Here is a 17515-nt window from a genome sequence, read left to right on the forward strand (position 1 = left end):
ATTGTTTGTATCTCCATATAGTAAGAACTATCATCGTCATCATCAGCCAGATGGAAAGCTTCGTAAGTGAGCTTTAACCACATCAGTCACAATAAACATTCATTTAAAAGCAATGAAACATTATGCATTGCCACTGTTATAACCTCTATTCGTATAGGATTAAAAAAAACAGATTTGCATTCTTCAAAGTACACCGTCCATGATGCTTTGATACTTGCCATAATGAAAGTACAATGCAAACCTTGCCATTACGAGAAATCAACCTTTCAAATAGATTGAAGTATTCGTTTTAAAAAAACGTGGAGACTGCGTACTTTCATAGATAGTACAGTATTAATATTGATTGCAAGTCTTTGGTATACTTTGATGCTTACTTGATATACAGTACAGTATAATATCATAAGCAGGCTTCTCTTCATATCATTTAGATTCACTGCCAATTGTATATACATAATGAATCGAGAAATGAGGAGATAGATAAAACCGAAATATCGCAAATAAACCAATATAAAGTCAGTTTTCTACTTAAACAGTTACATGCACTCTCCTTTTTTCAACTTTTACAAGGTTTACTTTTACTTTCAACTGTCGTATTTATATAGACATTAATTTGAACATTTGGAGAATAATTGTTCTATTACACTCTTCAATATAACAGCGGAAGTACATGTACTTCAACATTCAAGTTATAATTTCGCGACATACTTTTGTCGATAGTTACAAACATTTCGCAAAAGAACTTCATGGGACTATCAATACAGTTTAAGGCCAACATTTATTGGAGAAAAAGCGTGTTTGACGGACTGATATTTAAACTATTACATAAACACAACGTTTCTTAATGATGGTTCGGCACATAAACTGCCAATTGATCACAAAGATTTAGTTACGATGATTGAAGCTGAAAGAATTTTTTTTTTGCATCACTGTTGTTCAAATTCTTTTGAAGTAATTATTTTAGCCCTTATTTACAGGTTGCAATGCGAGACGGAGAGAACCAATGCAGGTCGTGTCACATTCACGTGGGGAGCTTCACTGAAAACCCTTTGCTGCCAAGTCTTCCTTCACTCTCTTCAGGTAGCCAGGATCAGGGTAGCCATAGTTTTGTCTGGAAAAACCCAGATAACTTCTTTTAATATCCAATAAAGTAATATGCTATGAAATATGTGAACTATTTTACTGTCAAAGCATAGGCGTAGCCAGCGGGGGGGGGGGGGGGGGGGGGGGGGGGGGGAGGGGGGGTATTTATAAAGACTGCCTTTTCCATTCAAATGCCTTTCTTTTATAACGGGCTTTACCCCCCCCCCAATAATTTGTAAAGAGTGCCCTTTTTTTAAGAAGTGCCCTTTTTTCTGAAAAAGTGTCCTTTTGTAAAAAGAAGTTGTGCCCTTTTTTGTGGCAGCTGCCGTTTTTGGTGCCTTTTTCTGAATTTCGCACATGTATCGCCCTGAAAACCACCATAATATATTGGCCGTTGGTGTGCATAATCGTCGGTTTTGAACAGCGCTGCCACCGACAGATGGTGCCCCCCCCCCCCCGCTTTTTTATTTTACCGAGGCCAAGTGTCCGGGGAAAAAACCTTGTCTACATTTCACCGCGGATGTGCAAGTGCCCTTTTCAAAAAAATTACCACCCAATAAAAATGACGGTGCTACGCCACTGCAAAACTTTGCCGTTCTCTCTTTTTCACGACTCGGTTTATTTTTTTGGTCGTTCAATTTTTTGGTGAACAGTTTTAATTTGGTTTCTTTCCTAAAGAAGGTGCATGGTCACATTTGGGACAATTATTTCCTCTTCATCATAGGTAAACAATGAACAGTACTGTTGACACTCGAGAAAGACTTTAGGATTCAAGCGATTTTGGATCAACTTCTTGTTCATTTGTAAGCTTTGTTGAAATGCAATTTATTTGAGCTTACGGTCCACCAGACATGCTGGTTTTGTGATGGATATCATTCCAAATCACCGTGTCACCCAGACCACTAGTAATTGACCGTCCAACCGTGAACACAAGTCCAGCACCGAACGCTTTTCTCAGAAGGACTAGAACCTCCCTTCCTTCTTGGTTATCAGGTAGGTACGCAGTTCGGGAAGTGCCTGTGAATAGCTTCCCAGGGTTGGGATGGTCAGCCTACATAAGTACAAATAACAAGAGGGAAATTAACGTTTTGTAAAATCGGTATACATGTACCAAAATTGCCCATGGTTATATACTTAAGAAAAAAAATATCATCCAAATTGTGATATTGATGCTGTTTTTCACGAGCAAAGCGATGTAATACGGCGTAGTTTTAGTCGGTTGGTTTAAGGACATTACATTGCTAATGAGAAATATGTACAATATTTACTTTAAATCTTTACTTTCTTGAAGGGTTAAAAAGATATCTTACCCATTGTGTGCCACTTGGTATGTGATAGGCTATGGTTATGACTCCATCTTGTTCGTAGCCAGGGAGATGCAAGTACCTGTCAGTGTTGTGTTTCATCGTTCCTTTTGGCTGATTGCCTTTAGGTTGGCTGCACACTGTTTGGCATACAGGACATTTGTAATCGTTCTTCAGCGCTTGATCGATGCAAGTTTTACAGAATCGGTGGTTGCACCTGAGGGCCACTTCGTCAATCATTTTATCTGCCAAGCAGATAGGGCATTCATCTTTCTTAACATCGGCAGATTCAGCTCGTGTTGTTGCATCAAATGGACCGCCTCGGTCCCCAGTGGACCTACCATCCTTAAACTTAAAGAACGTATTACGGTTGTCAGTCTGCAGGAAAACTGTCGCCTGCGATGCTGCATTACTCTTCAGATCGTCTAATGCGTTTACCGATTGATTATCGATGTCACCTCGGGAACTTTCGATCAGCCTTGTTCCCCGTGCCCCATATTTGACGCTTTTAGGCGATATAATTTGTGAAATCGATGAGGTTTCTCGGTTGTGGCTGAGTCTTCCTAAACATTCATGGTACTCTTGAACAGAAACCTCAATACCACAAATCTTATGAACTCCCAGTTTTGACAGAACGTCACCAACAACTGCAAGAAAGAATTTTTGATTTAAATAGTAAACAACAGTATGAATGCAAAGTAAAATCACTCTTAAACGATGGTAAAACTCTGAATTTAAAAAGTCTTGGCATGTACCTTTCCAGTCTTCAAAGTAGACAACAGCCTGAGTGTCCGTTGGTCCCTGCTGTACCTCTCTGACACCGGTGCCGCCACTTTTCTTTTTGTAGCCAAAATACAACTCAATCATCTCCACAGGTATTCTTGGTGAGATCCCTTAAAGAGAAACATGTTTTTTGACATTAAAAAAAAGAAGTTAAAGATTAAAGAAGTTAAAATCAGCGACTAATTCCTATTTTTTGAAAAAAAGCGTTTTCATTGTACATTATCCCCGCAACAATTCACAGAAGCCAATAAATCACAAATAATTTATTAAACGTATGTTTAATGAGATTTGCGATTTTAATGAAATTTGGTTTCCAAGACTGAGCATCGGATGCAGTATAGCTTAACGAAATGTCATCAACATTAGTATCTTTCATGCATTTGTTGGAGTTTATCTTGATCTTCTGCTAAGATACTGTTAACCTGACTTTAGATTAGGTCTCACCTTGCACTAGGATACAATCTGTCTCATGCACCTTTTCTGCTGTCACTTTGGCTCCCTTCAACATTTTGAAGAGATGCGTTTGATCACTTTATCCAAGTCTAAAAGTAGCAAATAAGTTTCATTAATGTGTAATGGCATGCCTGATACAAACTATGCTTTTAAGGTTTGGCCACCTCTAGTTGCCTTTGTATTTCGTTTCAATACTTATATTATTTTTTCATTTCTGTCATGAAGAAGAAATAAATGTGATTTGACACTCTCGAAAGTACAACGAGCAGCAACCGACAACTTATGCCGAAACAGAGAACAGCAATATTGTTTTACTAAAACCATATTTTAAATATTTTACTCATGTTAGGTAATTCTCTGTCCCTACGCAGTCACTTTTTATTATACCCCCTTTTTATATATTTAAAATTAAGTACAATTAAACGCGGGAGAAACCACATTTAGTCCACATGCAACAATAGAAATATAAAATAATAGTTATACCAGAGATGTCCTCATTGGATGTGCAGAGTGCTGTTCCAGGCACCTCACCATATTGTATCTTAAAGGCACCCGTACCAGACCGATTCTCAATGAACATTGTCACATTTTCTGAATCACACCCATCAGGAATTCCACTCAGAAACAGACATTGCTTCTTGACTGGGCGAGGACGAGGTTTCTTCTTCACAATCAGTTGCACCATCAGGTTAGTTCCTCCAAGCTTATGCTGTCTTGCAATCACTTTGCTAGCAACTAAAAGAAGAAGAAAAGAACTATCAACGCAAAAAAAATCAGAACCAAAAATGTTGTTTGCTTTCAAATAGCCATCTCACCTCCAAACCTATGGCCCCATTCACTAAGTGCCAAAATATAGGAGTGTGCAAGTGCTGATGTGTTTGTTGACATACATACACAAATTATTTCTGTTGTATTTGTTATAAAAATGACAGAGAGGATTTTGTATTTAATGGCATAAAACTTTACAAAAAGAAAATGACATACGTGATGGGTTCTCAAATGTCATTCTGATGACTCCAGTCTTTGGGTCATGCTCCCATGTCTTGATGTCACCTCCTCCAGATCTTCTGGGATTCTCAAAATGCATCTTGATCATCTCCACTGATGACGATTTCTTGAAACCGGTAACCTCAACAAATTGCTCCTCCTCCTCCTCTTCTTCCTCTTTCCCACCAGGAGAATCCTCCTGAAAGAGATTAAAGACGGATCAATGCAGATGAATAAGTCTGCACATAACAAATTGGAAAGACAGAAAATGTCTATGCTGGACCCCGCCAATAATCCTCATTGTACCTGACTCCCCGAGGCTGCATTCAGCGAGTCCCTCGTGTTCACATAAATTTACACCTGTGTGCACAAACATCAAGAATATGAACTCGGGTACGGGAGAGTACACTCTCTGTATTAACCCTTCAAGCTTCAAGCCCAAAAAATGTACGCGGTGGAACCACCATGGGAGTTTTATCACGTTGCGTGGTTCTAGGTCGATAACCCTGGCATGGACGAGGGCGAGGTTTCTTCTTTACAATCTGACGCACTGTGAGATTAGTACCTCCAACCCTATGCTGTCTTGCAATCACTTTGCTAGCTACTAAAAGAAATTACAAAATACCAAAGCAAAAATAACAGAACCTAGAATGCTGTTTGCTTTTAAACAACCATCTCTCTTCCAATATTATGGCCCCATTTACACCTTACAATTATACCTTAAACGATAGTTTAAAAGGAAAAATTAGGGATATGCGAGTGTTGATGTGTTCCCTCGTAAAAGTACACGAATTATTTCCATCGTACCTTATTTTGAACGATTTTACTGGAACAGAACTTTTCAAAGATGTCACCTCCTCCAGATCTTCTGGGATTCTCAAAATGCATCTTTATCATCTCCTCTGATAAAGATTTGTTGAAACCGGTAACTTCAATAATTTGCTCCTCGTCCTCCTCTTCCTTTTGGTCTTTTGCTGTCTCCTAAGGTAATAAGTGGATTTTCTTAATTGGTGTGTTAAAATATTATATTTGTATAAAATTGTACATATACATGCGAAAACAGATCGACAAAATTGATGTCAATTTGTAGCTACCTTCATTATTTTGTGAATTACCTCTTGTTCATCCGATTCGCTGCTGCTTCGAGGACTTGAGTCTTTGATTCCTTCCGCCAATGAATTAACGAACAGACGAGCTATCGTCAACCCTTCCTCGTTACCTTGAATGTAAACGCCCGTTCTACTGCCGGATTCCGGAGCGATCTTCAAGTGATTGCGCTCTTGTTGCTTTGCCAAGCTGTCCAATGACTGGCCATGACGTGTAAGGAGCACATGCATTTTACTGCCACTCATTTCAATGAATTCTTTGTTGATGACGTTGACTGCCAGAAATTCAAGTATGCTTTGTTTCACCTCTTCCAAGCTAGTCTTGAATCCAGCCAACTGTACCACACCTAGAAAAAAAGACATTCAGTTGAGGTTAACCTGCAGCTAACAAAATATATATATTTTTGTACAATTTCTCTATAGATATTATCAATAAAAAGTGCTTGCCTTCGGTTTCATTGATGTTCACCACAGTAAACCTCTGCTTGTGTATTTCATCAAGCAAATCTCTCCCTTCTTTGCTCTTTAGAACAGAAAGCACAGTCTGATCCTTGATTGGAATGACATTCTCTTCTATTTCCTGATCGATGTATGCTTTAGCTTGGACCGTATCCTTCTTAGTGGCACCAGATATGACGATCTTGACATCATCGGATCCATTACACGCTGCTCGAATGCCCTGTGAACATAAGATCTCATGGATTTTGTCGGTATGATTCTGAACGAACTTGACTTTGTTGCGTCCCGTTTTATGTTCTACTTTCTCTAGACTGTCCATTTGCCTCCACATCGACAGCTCTGCTTCCTGGACGGTCTTGCGTGATCCTTCTAAAACGAGTCTTATTTTATCTTGTAAGGAGAAGACAGTAATTGTCATGTTCGGAAAGTCCTTTTCAATTTTGTCCTTGATGCCACATATGATAAAAGGCTTGGACTTCTCCTCTGTGAAGGTTATGTCTTCTTTTGTTTGCTCGGCTTCATACTCGGCCTTTGCTCTCAACTTTTCGATAACTCCTGCAATGTCACTGCGTCCTTTATCAACGTCTTGCTGCTCCCCAACCAGAGTGACTAGATGAGTGTGAGCATCAGGCTGAATGGAGAAACTATAGGTGCCAAGCTGATTTATTCTATCGATGACGTTTTTCCAAAAAGGCGGTGGGACGGCAATCCTGGATGACTTGCATCTGTTTAAGAAGTCGGTCAGAACTTGGGTAGCAATTTCAGACCATTTGAGCCAAGATGATTGTCGCTGTCCATCTTCCAGTAGAGGTTCCAGCCTAGCTGTTGTCTTATCATCACCATCTGGCCATTTCAGAATGGCCTTTGCATCCCTAAGCTTCTGAATCAAAGCCTTCTTTGTGTGCTGGCCCTTCCCGAAGATGAACTCCATGATGGGTTCTTGGACTTGAACAGTGACTGGCTTAGGGACATGAGGAGTTGGGACATCTAATGGACTCAGTCTTCCCAGACGTTCATGGTACTCTTCAACCAATAGCTCAGTGTCGGCAACCTTGTGGGTTCCACGTTTTGATAAAACATTCCCAATAACTATGAAAAATAAAACAATATTTTTCTGTTTCAGTAGTTGAATTAAGATCGCATTTGTTCGCGGGAAAATGAAACGAAGACTGGAATTAGGCTGATTGGAGGTAAACTTCTACAAGGTTTTGAAGAGATAGAAAATGCACATGAAGAAGAATTTTACTTTTTAGGACATGGTGCGCAAACACAAAATAAATACAGGCGTTCGGTTGAAACAGTTTGACGTCTTTATACTATCAAACGTTTAACTTAAATGTTATTTAGAAAAAAAATACCAGAAGCTTTGCGTGAAATTTTGACGTACCTTTCCAGTCCTCAAAGTAGACAATAGCTTGAGTGTTAGTTGGTCCCTGTTGTACATCTCTGACATCGGTGCCGCCACTTTTCTTTTTGTTGCCAAAATACAACTCAATCATCTCTAAAGATGCTTTTGGTGAGACTCCTTCAATACAAATAAATTTTTGTCAAAGTTATTTATGGAAACATATTTTTATAAGAGGTTTAACTAATGAAGACATTGGAATATTCCCAATTCAATTTGAAAATGGTTCCCGAAATGGTTGAGTCCTCGAAGGCCTACTTAAAACAGGTACAGTCTTCTGTGAATTGTCATTTAAACATAGATTCTGTTCATGTACATTGATGTAATTGTAAATTACTCACCTTGCACTAAAATACAATCTGACTCGTACACCTTCTCGGCTGTCACTTGGGCTCCTTGCAAAGTCCTTGAGGGAAATCTTTCGATTACATTTTCCATGTCTACAATAAAAACAGTTTGCCGTCGATCAAACATTTTTGTACACAAACAAATATAACAAAGGGTAAACTAAATTGAGGGCAAAGAAGAATTCAACGATGAATGATTGGCATACAAATAATTAAGCCTATACATTCCTGTCTCCTGATATATCATTCAATATTATTTGAGTGATTCTACACCTAACATATTTGAAAGAACATCAATATAGGCTGACATGTGTACCTGGGATATCTTCTTTGAATGTGCAGAGTGCTGTTCCAGGCATCTCACCATATTGTATCTTGAACTCATCCGTACCAGACCGAATCTCGATGAACATTGTCACAAGCTCTGAGTAACACCCATCAGGAATTCCGCTCAGAAATAGACAACGCTTCTTGACTGGACAAGGGCGAGGTTTCTTCTTCACAATCTGTCGCACTGACAGCGATGTACCATCAACCCTATGCGATCTGGCGACAACTGAGTGCGCAACTACAAATAACAACCACAAAAGGTTTCAACGACTATCTAAGTTAATACATGTATGTGGATAAAAAGGATTGAACAGTAAAGCACGACCAAGTAAACAAATTATGCAGTGATTTTAGTCTAAAGGCGCCAAAAAAATTCTAAAAAACAGGGGCGGCGGAACCGGGGGAGGGGGTTACTTGCCCCCCCCCCGAATTACCCCTTTTGCAGACATATTAAATGTGCCCCCTCGAGCATAAAATTTCCCCTCGCGATGAAAACACAACTGACAGCCCTAAAATTTCTGATAATTTGTTTTTAGTAACCATCTCCCAAAATGGTATAGAGAGTTCTGATATGAACGAGGAATATGAAAACCAAGCCCAAACACCCTAAGAATGCGCCCGAAAAATGGGCATATAATGCGTAAGCATATCGATGATGGCCGGGTTTGAAGAGCGTCCCCGGTTTTGGAAAATGATACCAGATCCCAGCCCCCCACACTATTTGATTTTACGGAGGCTAAGTGTCTTAAAAAAACACCGTGTCGACATTTCAGCACCGATGTCCCCCCCCCAACAAAAAATGCTGGATACACTGCTGCATTGACGGAAGATACCTTTTACTGAGCAAGTGCCCCGTTATTGGTGATGCCCACCCAACAGTTTGAAAACCATTCCGCCGCCGCTGCTAACAATATTTTTTTTCAATATATTTTAATCAAGTACGATTATATACTTCGAAATACGATTGTGTATAGGAGGCGGCATTTTTGGCAACGCTGAATTCCACAAAATATGTGAAAGGCATATATCGATGTCTGGAGGCGCCATACTTCAGAACTCATGGATAATTGTGTTTTTCCCAATACCGTGTATTTACCTGATGGATTCTCAAATGTCAATATGATGGCTCCAGTCTTTGGGTCATGGTCAAATGTTTTGAGGTCACCTCCTCCTGATTTACGAGGGGTCTCAAAATAGAGCCTGAGCATCTCATCTGATGTCGATGGCTTGAATTCAGTCACCTCAACAACCGGCTCGTCATCTTCACCTTCTGAATCTGATGAGTGATCTTCTGGATCATGCTAAATTGGATACAGGTATATAATGTTAAGAGTTGATGGCAGCTACAAAACAGGGCAAGTTAATTCAAATTAAGTGTCTACTTTTTATGCTGCAGAGTAAAATGTCATGAACGAAGCTCGACCAAAATGTAATCTTCGTCTCGAAGATTGCAATACCCAGCACCATTCGGGGCAGATCAGAATAGTACCTCCAAGTATCCGTACACCCTAGTGTTGCCTTTTATATCAAATGTCTCAAAAGACAAGGGGGGGGGGGTCCTTTGCCCCATATCTTGTTATGTCCAGGAACACCCTAAATTGTATAGACGTGTGATTTTAAAAATAAGATAGAAGCGATGATCTACTAAATGGCGGGTTCAGGGGAAAGAAATATAGAACCATCGACTGTTTTAGGGTTATTTCAGCAAGTACGCTCATGTGGCGTAATATTTACGTAATTATATTAATGAAATGGTAGGATACTATTTTGCACTCCTTTATAATACTCCGACAGATCGAAAGAGAAAAACAATATTACTATTAATAACGGAATAAATGTGTGCTCAGCCGGTTTTAAACACTAACTTCAAGACCGGTTGAAGTCTGGATGGGCGATAATGACCCGGGCCGCAGGCGAGGGTATTTATCAACATCCTGTGTCCAATCGGTCTTGAACATTGTGTTTAATACCGGCCAAGCACATATTTATTCTCTTTAATAAATTTTCGGTAAAAATCAAAACCTGTCGGTCCAAAATTCAAGAAAAAAGTGAAACATTATAATTTCCAACATTTTTTTTTAATTCATGTTTTTCTAAAGTCCCCTCTAGCCGTATTATGGAATTACCCTGTCGCAAATTTTTTTTATGGAGATTGGCGCTCGCGTCGCGCGTATGCTACGCGATGTGGCGCAGAACACAGCTGTGCCGTGGTTGTGTGAATTTAGGACTATGAAATACTGAGTCAGTGGTAGTATTGGCATGCCTACGAAATAATTGTAAATGTTCAACTGAGAAAACAGTAAAAGGCACCGGATTTCATAGGAGTCCAAATTTCATGTAACACTGGAAAAATGTTTAAGACCAGCCAGCCACGGTCTTTATCATCCGTTTAACCCTATTAGGGCCGGGCTATTTTGACCATCTCTATGCCGGGGGGGGGGGCCCTAAGATCTCGGCCATCGAAAGATAAACAATTTTGAAACTCGGTACATGCATAGAACAACTCATCATGAACATACCCAAGAAATGTCATGACTATAGGTCAAAGGGTTTTGGAATTATGACTAATTAATTATCCAATGTGCTAATGGTACGTATATGTACACGACGTATATGGGAAAATTCAGTTTTCACGGAGCGTAGCGCCGAAAAAGTTTTCGCTGCGCGACAACCCGTGGTCCGATTTTTATAAATTTGGTATCAAAGATGCGCAAGGCTCGAGGCTCGGGTCGCGAACTTTTTTTTAAGGCTATCGCGGAAAACGTCGGGGAGGGGGGGGGGGGGGCGGATTCCGCCCCGGCCCTTTTAGGGTTAAGACCGGCCACGTGACGGGCTCTTGACCAATAACAATGGGTTAACTGACTAGGTATTTGTGAATGTGCACCCAATGCAGTTCACGAATACCTCTGCCAAGTTGCGATTCACTTTCGTGGAGATAATTGGTAATGTTAGAATGCAAGTTTAACGTAAAATTGATTTAGAAAATCTATATAACACATTTTATTGAAGACAAAGTCCATATTCAAACTGTTACTTGACAATTAACACATACTCAGTTATACATGTGAATAAAAACACAATATGTAAATGTAATTAGAACCGAAAAGTATCAAATACATAAAGACATAATAAATAGACCACCTTGAGTTGATAAGAGGATGCCTGGTGAGACGCCGAGTCTATAAGTGAGAGCCTTCGAGACAGCTCATGTGGATGTACTTCCAGGAGAGTTCGAACTCCGTCAATCTCAAGCTCATGATGTTCCTGTTCTAATACCTGCTGAACACCTGTTGGTGACGGTTTCATTGAGATGAGACGTCCAAGGGAATAAAAAGGTATATGTAAAATAACGTTTTCACAAGATTTGTACGACAGTTGGTCAAAAATTGTTGCAGGCTCATATCATCCGCTATAACAGAACATCACGGTGGGAGGGGTAGTGGCAGCGGCGTAGCCTGGGGGCGTAGGGGCCGGGCGCAAGCCCCCAATAAAAAGGGTTGCCCTCCCCCGCCCCCACTGAAAACTATTTTGTCTAATGCGACCATGTTCAATGGGTGTAACAGAAAGTGGGCACCCCCAGTGTAGCCTAACAACATCCAGCCCACCACGCCCCCTATACAGTGAGAACCATGGCTGTAAATTTCTTATACACGTAACGTAGGTCTATACAAAGCACCCTTTATTGCAGGAGGAAAACACAAATTATAGAAATATTGAATTCAACGAAGTTCGAGCAGGCAGGAGAAAAATGTTCCATCCTGTGACTAAGCTATAATTGAGATCCGAATAGGCCTTTAGTTGGACATTCCCACCTGCCACCCACACAATAACGGTCCCAGTTTTGGTCAAGTGGGAATAACTTTTGCAATCTACAGCAGTCTTCTTTTTATTTTATGACCCTGTTTTTTGTTGTTGTAATTTTGAACAGTATCTATAAAAATGTCATTATTTTGTGCATTCACGGTGTGTCCCTGTGTTCACCATCTCCATATAAATTTTGTGTTGCATTTTGTCGTTTTCATATCAGACTTTCCCAAAACATTGATTTCCCTCAAAAACAATTCAAAACCCTGCCCTCTTTCCACGAAAGTACATTCATGCTTAATTTAGGCCATTATAATATTATATCGCTAGCCACATGTATTAAAACTCAATTCTCGTTCTTTGATAAGAACGCATTCGAGATCGAACGGGACCCGTAATTGCTCCATAATATGCATATGTGAGATCGCTCACCTGAATGCTCATTGAAAGTGACTATCATCCACAATCCATGGACATCCTCGAAAAGGTTGACATCTTCCACTCCGCAACCTCCACTTACTTGAGTCTTTTGAAAATATATCCAGACTTTATCTTTAATTTGTGGTCCCTTCGATTGATAGCATCTAAGAGGAAGTTGGATGCGAATAGAAGTCAGCGAATGGCTGGGATTAGTCTCCATAGCTAACTGCAAGGATTGGGAGTTACATTTTGTGAAACTTTGATACTGGACGCCGTTAGTAATAATAGGATATGAATATATGTACATGTACATGTACGAAGGGAATCATGCAGTTGTCTTCCTGTTATTGCACATACAGGAAATTCTTAACCTACGTTCAGCGCAGGCGCATTAGAGAGACAACCTTTATCGTCGTATTGAACTGTGACCTTTTCTTTCAAATTGATTTCAAGTATTTGACGTTGCATGTAAATGATGCCATATTGTTAGCTTGCCGGTATGCAACACATTGGAAATTCCCAAGCACGCAATACCAAAGTGCATTGTGCACGGAAATCCATGGACATGTACTTTATAGTAGTTCAGGGTCTTTCTCAAACGTTCTGACAAAAGAGCGAAACACCTGCCTAGGGATTATCTGCTAAAATTCCTAAAGATCACGAATTTAAATATTAATTTCGAAAGATTGTGAAGTTGATAGGTCGAGCAGCTCACGACATTTATTGCAATCGTTGGGAAAATGTTTTTTATTAAAAAACTCGTTATAGACAATTAAGGCGGCACCAAATTTCTGCAGTGACACCCGGCGCGGCTCGCGCAAGTCGCGCTCATAGGGAGGACGCACCCACTTTGGGCTCCTTCGACCAAAAAGATTACCAAAATGCGCGTGCGCCTCGTCTTTAAGAACGCGTGCAACATGCACGTGAGGGTGACACCACCGCAGTAAAAGCTTCGAATTCTGGTCGCCGGATTCCACTATACTAGGCCCATACCATTCAATGCGCATTGATGTTCCACTGACATATTTCGTATCAAAACACATCTCTTGCTGGTACTTTATATTGGTTGGCTGAAACATGATCACGTGGGGTTCACTAATAATGGCTAGTGCGTCAGCGTGAACTAGACGCGCGTCAAGACACCGCGCGCGCGTAATTTCCGGAGTATAGTGTGACGGTTTGGTCACTGAGGGCGCTGTCCAGCGCGTGAGTTGGTCGAGCAGCATCGCGTAGTGCGCGTAGTGCGTACCAAGTCCTGGATCCCCAGGGTCCTTGCGCGCACATACTGCAATTTTGGCCAAATATTAGGCTCCCGCCTAAAATCGTTATAGTGTGTAAGTTATTACCTAGTTTTAAAACAGTTTAGTTGTGGATGGAACATGACCAGAAACTTTGATTAGTGAATCATCAACCCGTCTCCATGTTTATTCCTTTCTTTGAGTTTAATTCCCCGGCCTTTAGTTTAGTTCTGTTATTCTCCCGAGATTGTTCAGCCAAGCTAGCCCACTCGCGTGAGTTTAAGTCCTTGACCGCAACTGTTCGTTACAATAGTATACAAATATTGACTGTTTCGAGTGGTGTAGTAAAACAAGCCTCCCGAGGTGATCCATGAAGCATTTTATTTTTCTCGAGGCGAAGCCGAGGGAGAATAAAATGCTCCACGGATCATAGCCTTGGTCAAAGCGCTTGTTGTTATTCATCCGGCCGTGTAGCGCGGTAAACGATATCTTCGCTAGCGCTATGGATGCAGTCATATGTCCATGCATGCAGTGCATTAAAAATACAGTGCGAACAGCGACCTCACGCGGCCACTGTTTTTATGCAAATCAGTTGGACCCAATATATCGCCTTGGTTCAATCGTCTATGTGAGGTTTTGGGGTTGGTGCTCATTATGTTAATAGCCTTAGCTTACCTTAAATGTCGTTTTCTTATTGGTCGATCGTTGCGTGGAAACTTGCATAGTGAAACGTGGCACCGTACATAATCCATATACGTACACGTTGTGTGTCTCTGCACACGGCATCAATGCACAAAAAAACTGTTATTTCTGTCACGTCCGCAAAAGGCGAATAGCTGAAAATAATTTGATGAAGTCCGGATTTACCAAGGTGTGATTGGACACTCCACATATTAGCCCCGCCTACACTTATCTGTATTCGCATACGAGGTCGTGCGCTAGAAATCCAGCGCAAAATAAAGAAAAACATATGCTTTTGCCGACGATTAAACCAAGGCGCTAGATTGGGTCCAACTGATTTGCATAGAAATGGTGGCCGCGTGAGGTCGCTGTTCGCGCTGTATTTTTAATGCACCGCATGCATATCGCTAGCGAGGATATCGTTTACCGCTCTACGGCCGGGATGAATAACAACTAGCGCCTTGACCAAGGCTGCATTGATCAGCGAGGGAGGCTAGTTTTACTACATCACGATATAAAGCGGTCAATATTTGTTTTGTAACAGATTCTGCTTGATTTTAAGTGATAACTGACAAATTTAATCTGAATAAAATAAAATGTTACTTCTATATTTGAATACGTAATTAGTTGAAAATTAACTTGCACTTTTTCTTACTACCCCTTCACGAAATGTTGGAACACAGCTCTGAAGCGCTCGCGCTTGGAAACAATACGCGCAACGCGCAACACCCCCCCCCCTATGCAATTTGCACACAGTGCGTATCCGGAGACGCTTTGAAGCCGCTTTGGGCGCAGACATTTTGAATTCATGTGCGTGTTTGTAGAACACAATCAAAACAGATGGATTGAACTTTAAAAGTGTATTCTTAATGCAACGCGCATGTGGAAGATACGCAAACAACTCAAGCGCGAAAATAAAATGCTCCATGGATCACCGAGGGAGGCTTTTGTTTTACTACAGTTCTGTAGCGCTTAGGGCTTGGGAACAATACGCGCAACGTGCAACGCACACTTTTGCACACACCGTATGCATTTGCACACAGCGCATAGGCCCACAGTACTTTGGTTGCTACGGGTATAGACCGCTTGCAGACGCGATCGATAATTGACGCGCGAAGGTGCGCGACGCCATGTTATGGGACAGGCGTATATCAATTCACGCACATTCAAGCGGTCTATAGTGCCGACTTCGCGCGTCGATTATGGAACGCATCTGCAAGCGGTCTATAGACCGCTTGCAGACGCGTTCGATAATCGACGCGCGAAGGCGCGCGACGCCATGTTGTGGGACAGGCGTATATCAATTCACGCACATTTTGTCCCATAACATGGCGTTGCTCACCTTAGCGCGTCAATTATCGAACGCGTCTGCAAGCGGTCTATAGTGCCTTGGTTGCTACAGGTATAGTACTTTTGGCCGTGCACAGCAAGATAGCAAAAATAGCGAATACCGTGTGACTCGCTCTCGGCAAATCAAGATACAGAGTCTGTCCACTCAGGCACTCCTCTGAAAAAATTTGACTGATTACAGCGCCCTCTCACATGATGTGAACAGTGAACAGCAGCTTAAAGCCCGAGTCCATCATTTGCAGCTTTCCAAAAAAGTAACCGGCGTAATTATTGTTGAAAAACATACTGGTTGAAAGATAGTAAGGGGACTAAACTCCCTGTGAAATTATCCTTTCTGGCAAGCTCTCATTTTGAAGAAATCAACGAAAGAAGGCATTTCCAACGGTGTTTCTTAAGAAGCACCGTAGGAAAATTTAAATTAGTTGTTCGTTTTGTTATTCGGCGCAGCCCGCACAAGCATTGGAACGACGCAAAGGCGCGCGCGGTTGCTATATTTCGTTGGATCAGTGCGCAACATCGCGTAAAGCTGCAATTCAAAACAATTCGAAACATGATTTAGCAACTTTTGATTTTAAATTGAGATCCTAGAATGCTGTTTTTCTCGGAATATGAAGCTGAAGCTGAGCTGAAACTTCATCAAGTAAGTTGTTCAGTATCCTTCTTTAGATTTTGAACACTTTTGTTGCTTCAAACGAAAAAAATGCACTAATTACAAATGATGGACTATAGCTTTAAAAACTGAAGCTAGGGAAACTAAAAGCCTTCCCTTAATTGTTCTATTGCTTATGAGTTGATTTTTTATAATAACAGTTCAATTACAAAACCCTTAAAAGTTTATTTGCTTATTTTTCTTATTTTGAACAGAGGTACGGGCTTATTACAATACACATAAGGACTGGCATTATTCGGTCACTGTAGTGCCCTCTCGGTCCTATTTCCATCGGCCTTCGGCTTCTGGAAATAGAACCATCTTCTGGTCAATCACGGTCCTTCGGTGCGCATAGACGTGCACTAGTGACCTCATTGCCAGTCTTAATGTGTATGATAATTATGATGGTTTGTCCTCTCAGAAAAAAATCGTCGCTCTCATGAATAAAGAGGGGAGGTTATGGTCACTTGAATTTAATGTGCATGAGTTAAACACAGTGGTTGGACCACAATTTGAAACTGTAACACAAATGACTCTTGAACTATGATGATGACTAAATGAACATATATTGTATAATTAGATATTTTATTTTCTGAAAGGCTCTTAGAAAATATTAATGACTGAGCTTACAAGAAGTTAATTTGATATAAGACGTACATCCATGACAAGATACATGTACCAACTTTTACAATCTCGATGATACCATACACATTTAAAAAAAAGATCGTTTTTTATAGTGATAATTGATATAGACGTCTATAGGGACCATCCATTTTAATCATCATTTTCAAGCGCGTACACTCTGTATGCTGGGGAGGCGGTTTGAAGGGGGGGGGGGGGACCGTGTAAAAATGATGATAATGCCCACCCCCATGATAATCAGAAAAATCGTATTTTATTCTTTTCAGTTTGTACCCTCTGGGAGGGGGTGTAGTCTGTGGACTATCCCTGGTATCGATCTGTGATCGATATGCGTGCAAGATTCGGCGATTAATTATGCTAAACAAGACTCCGTCTTGACCTGGAGATTCTGACCATTCACCGGGCGCCTTGATTTTCGGTAACCCGTTGTAAGATGTAAGACAACTATATCTCTATGCCCGTTGTTGCAAATACCAA

At 40.8% G+C, this 17515-nt stretch overlaps 1 protein-coding gene across 1 annotated transcript; it reads right to left on the reverse strand.

Annotated features, from left to right (window-relative positions):
- Nucleotides 1–1032: 1032 nt before the first annotated feature.
- LOC119740106 lies at nucleotides 1033–10212 on the reverse strand. Its single transcript, XM_038215307.1, has 13 exons — nucleotides 10120–10212; nucleotides 9351–9555; nucleotides 8241–8492; nucleotides 7919–8017; nucleotides 7560–7697; nucleotides 6161–7261; nucleotides 5723–6060; nucleotides 4605–4806; nucleotides 4104–4355; nucleotides 3140–3277; nucleotides 2391–3031; nucleotides 1920–2131; nucleotides 1033–1108 (listed from the first exon to the last, which is right to left on the reverse strand). Exons 1-13 carry the CDS (start codon nucleotides 10210–10212, stop codon nucleotides 1033–1035), a joined length of 3747 nt encoding a protein of 1248 aa, XP_038071235.1.
- Nucleotides 10213–17515: the final 7303 nt, after the last annotated feature.

This window comes from Patiria miniata, unplaced genomic scaffold (genome assembly GCF_015706575.1).
Source record: "Patiria miniata isolate m_02_andy unplaced genomic scaffold, ASM1570657v1 HiC_scaffold_4, whole genome shotgun sequence".
NCBI lineage: Eukaryota > Metazoa > Echinodermata > Asteroidea > Valvatida > Asterinidae > Patiria > Patiria miniata.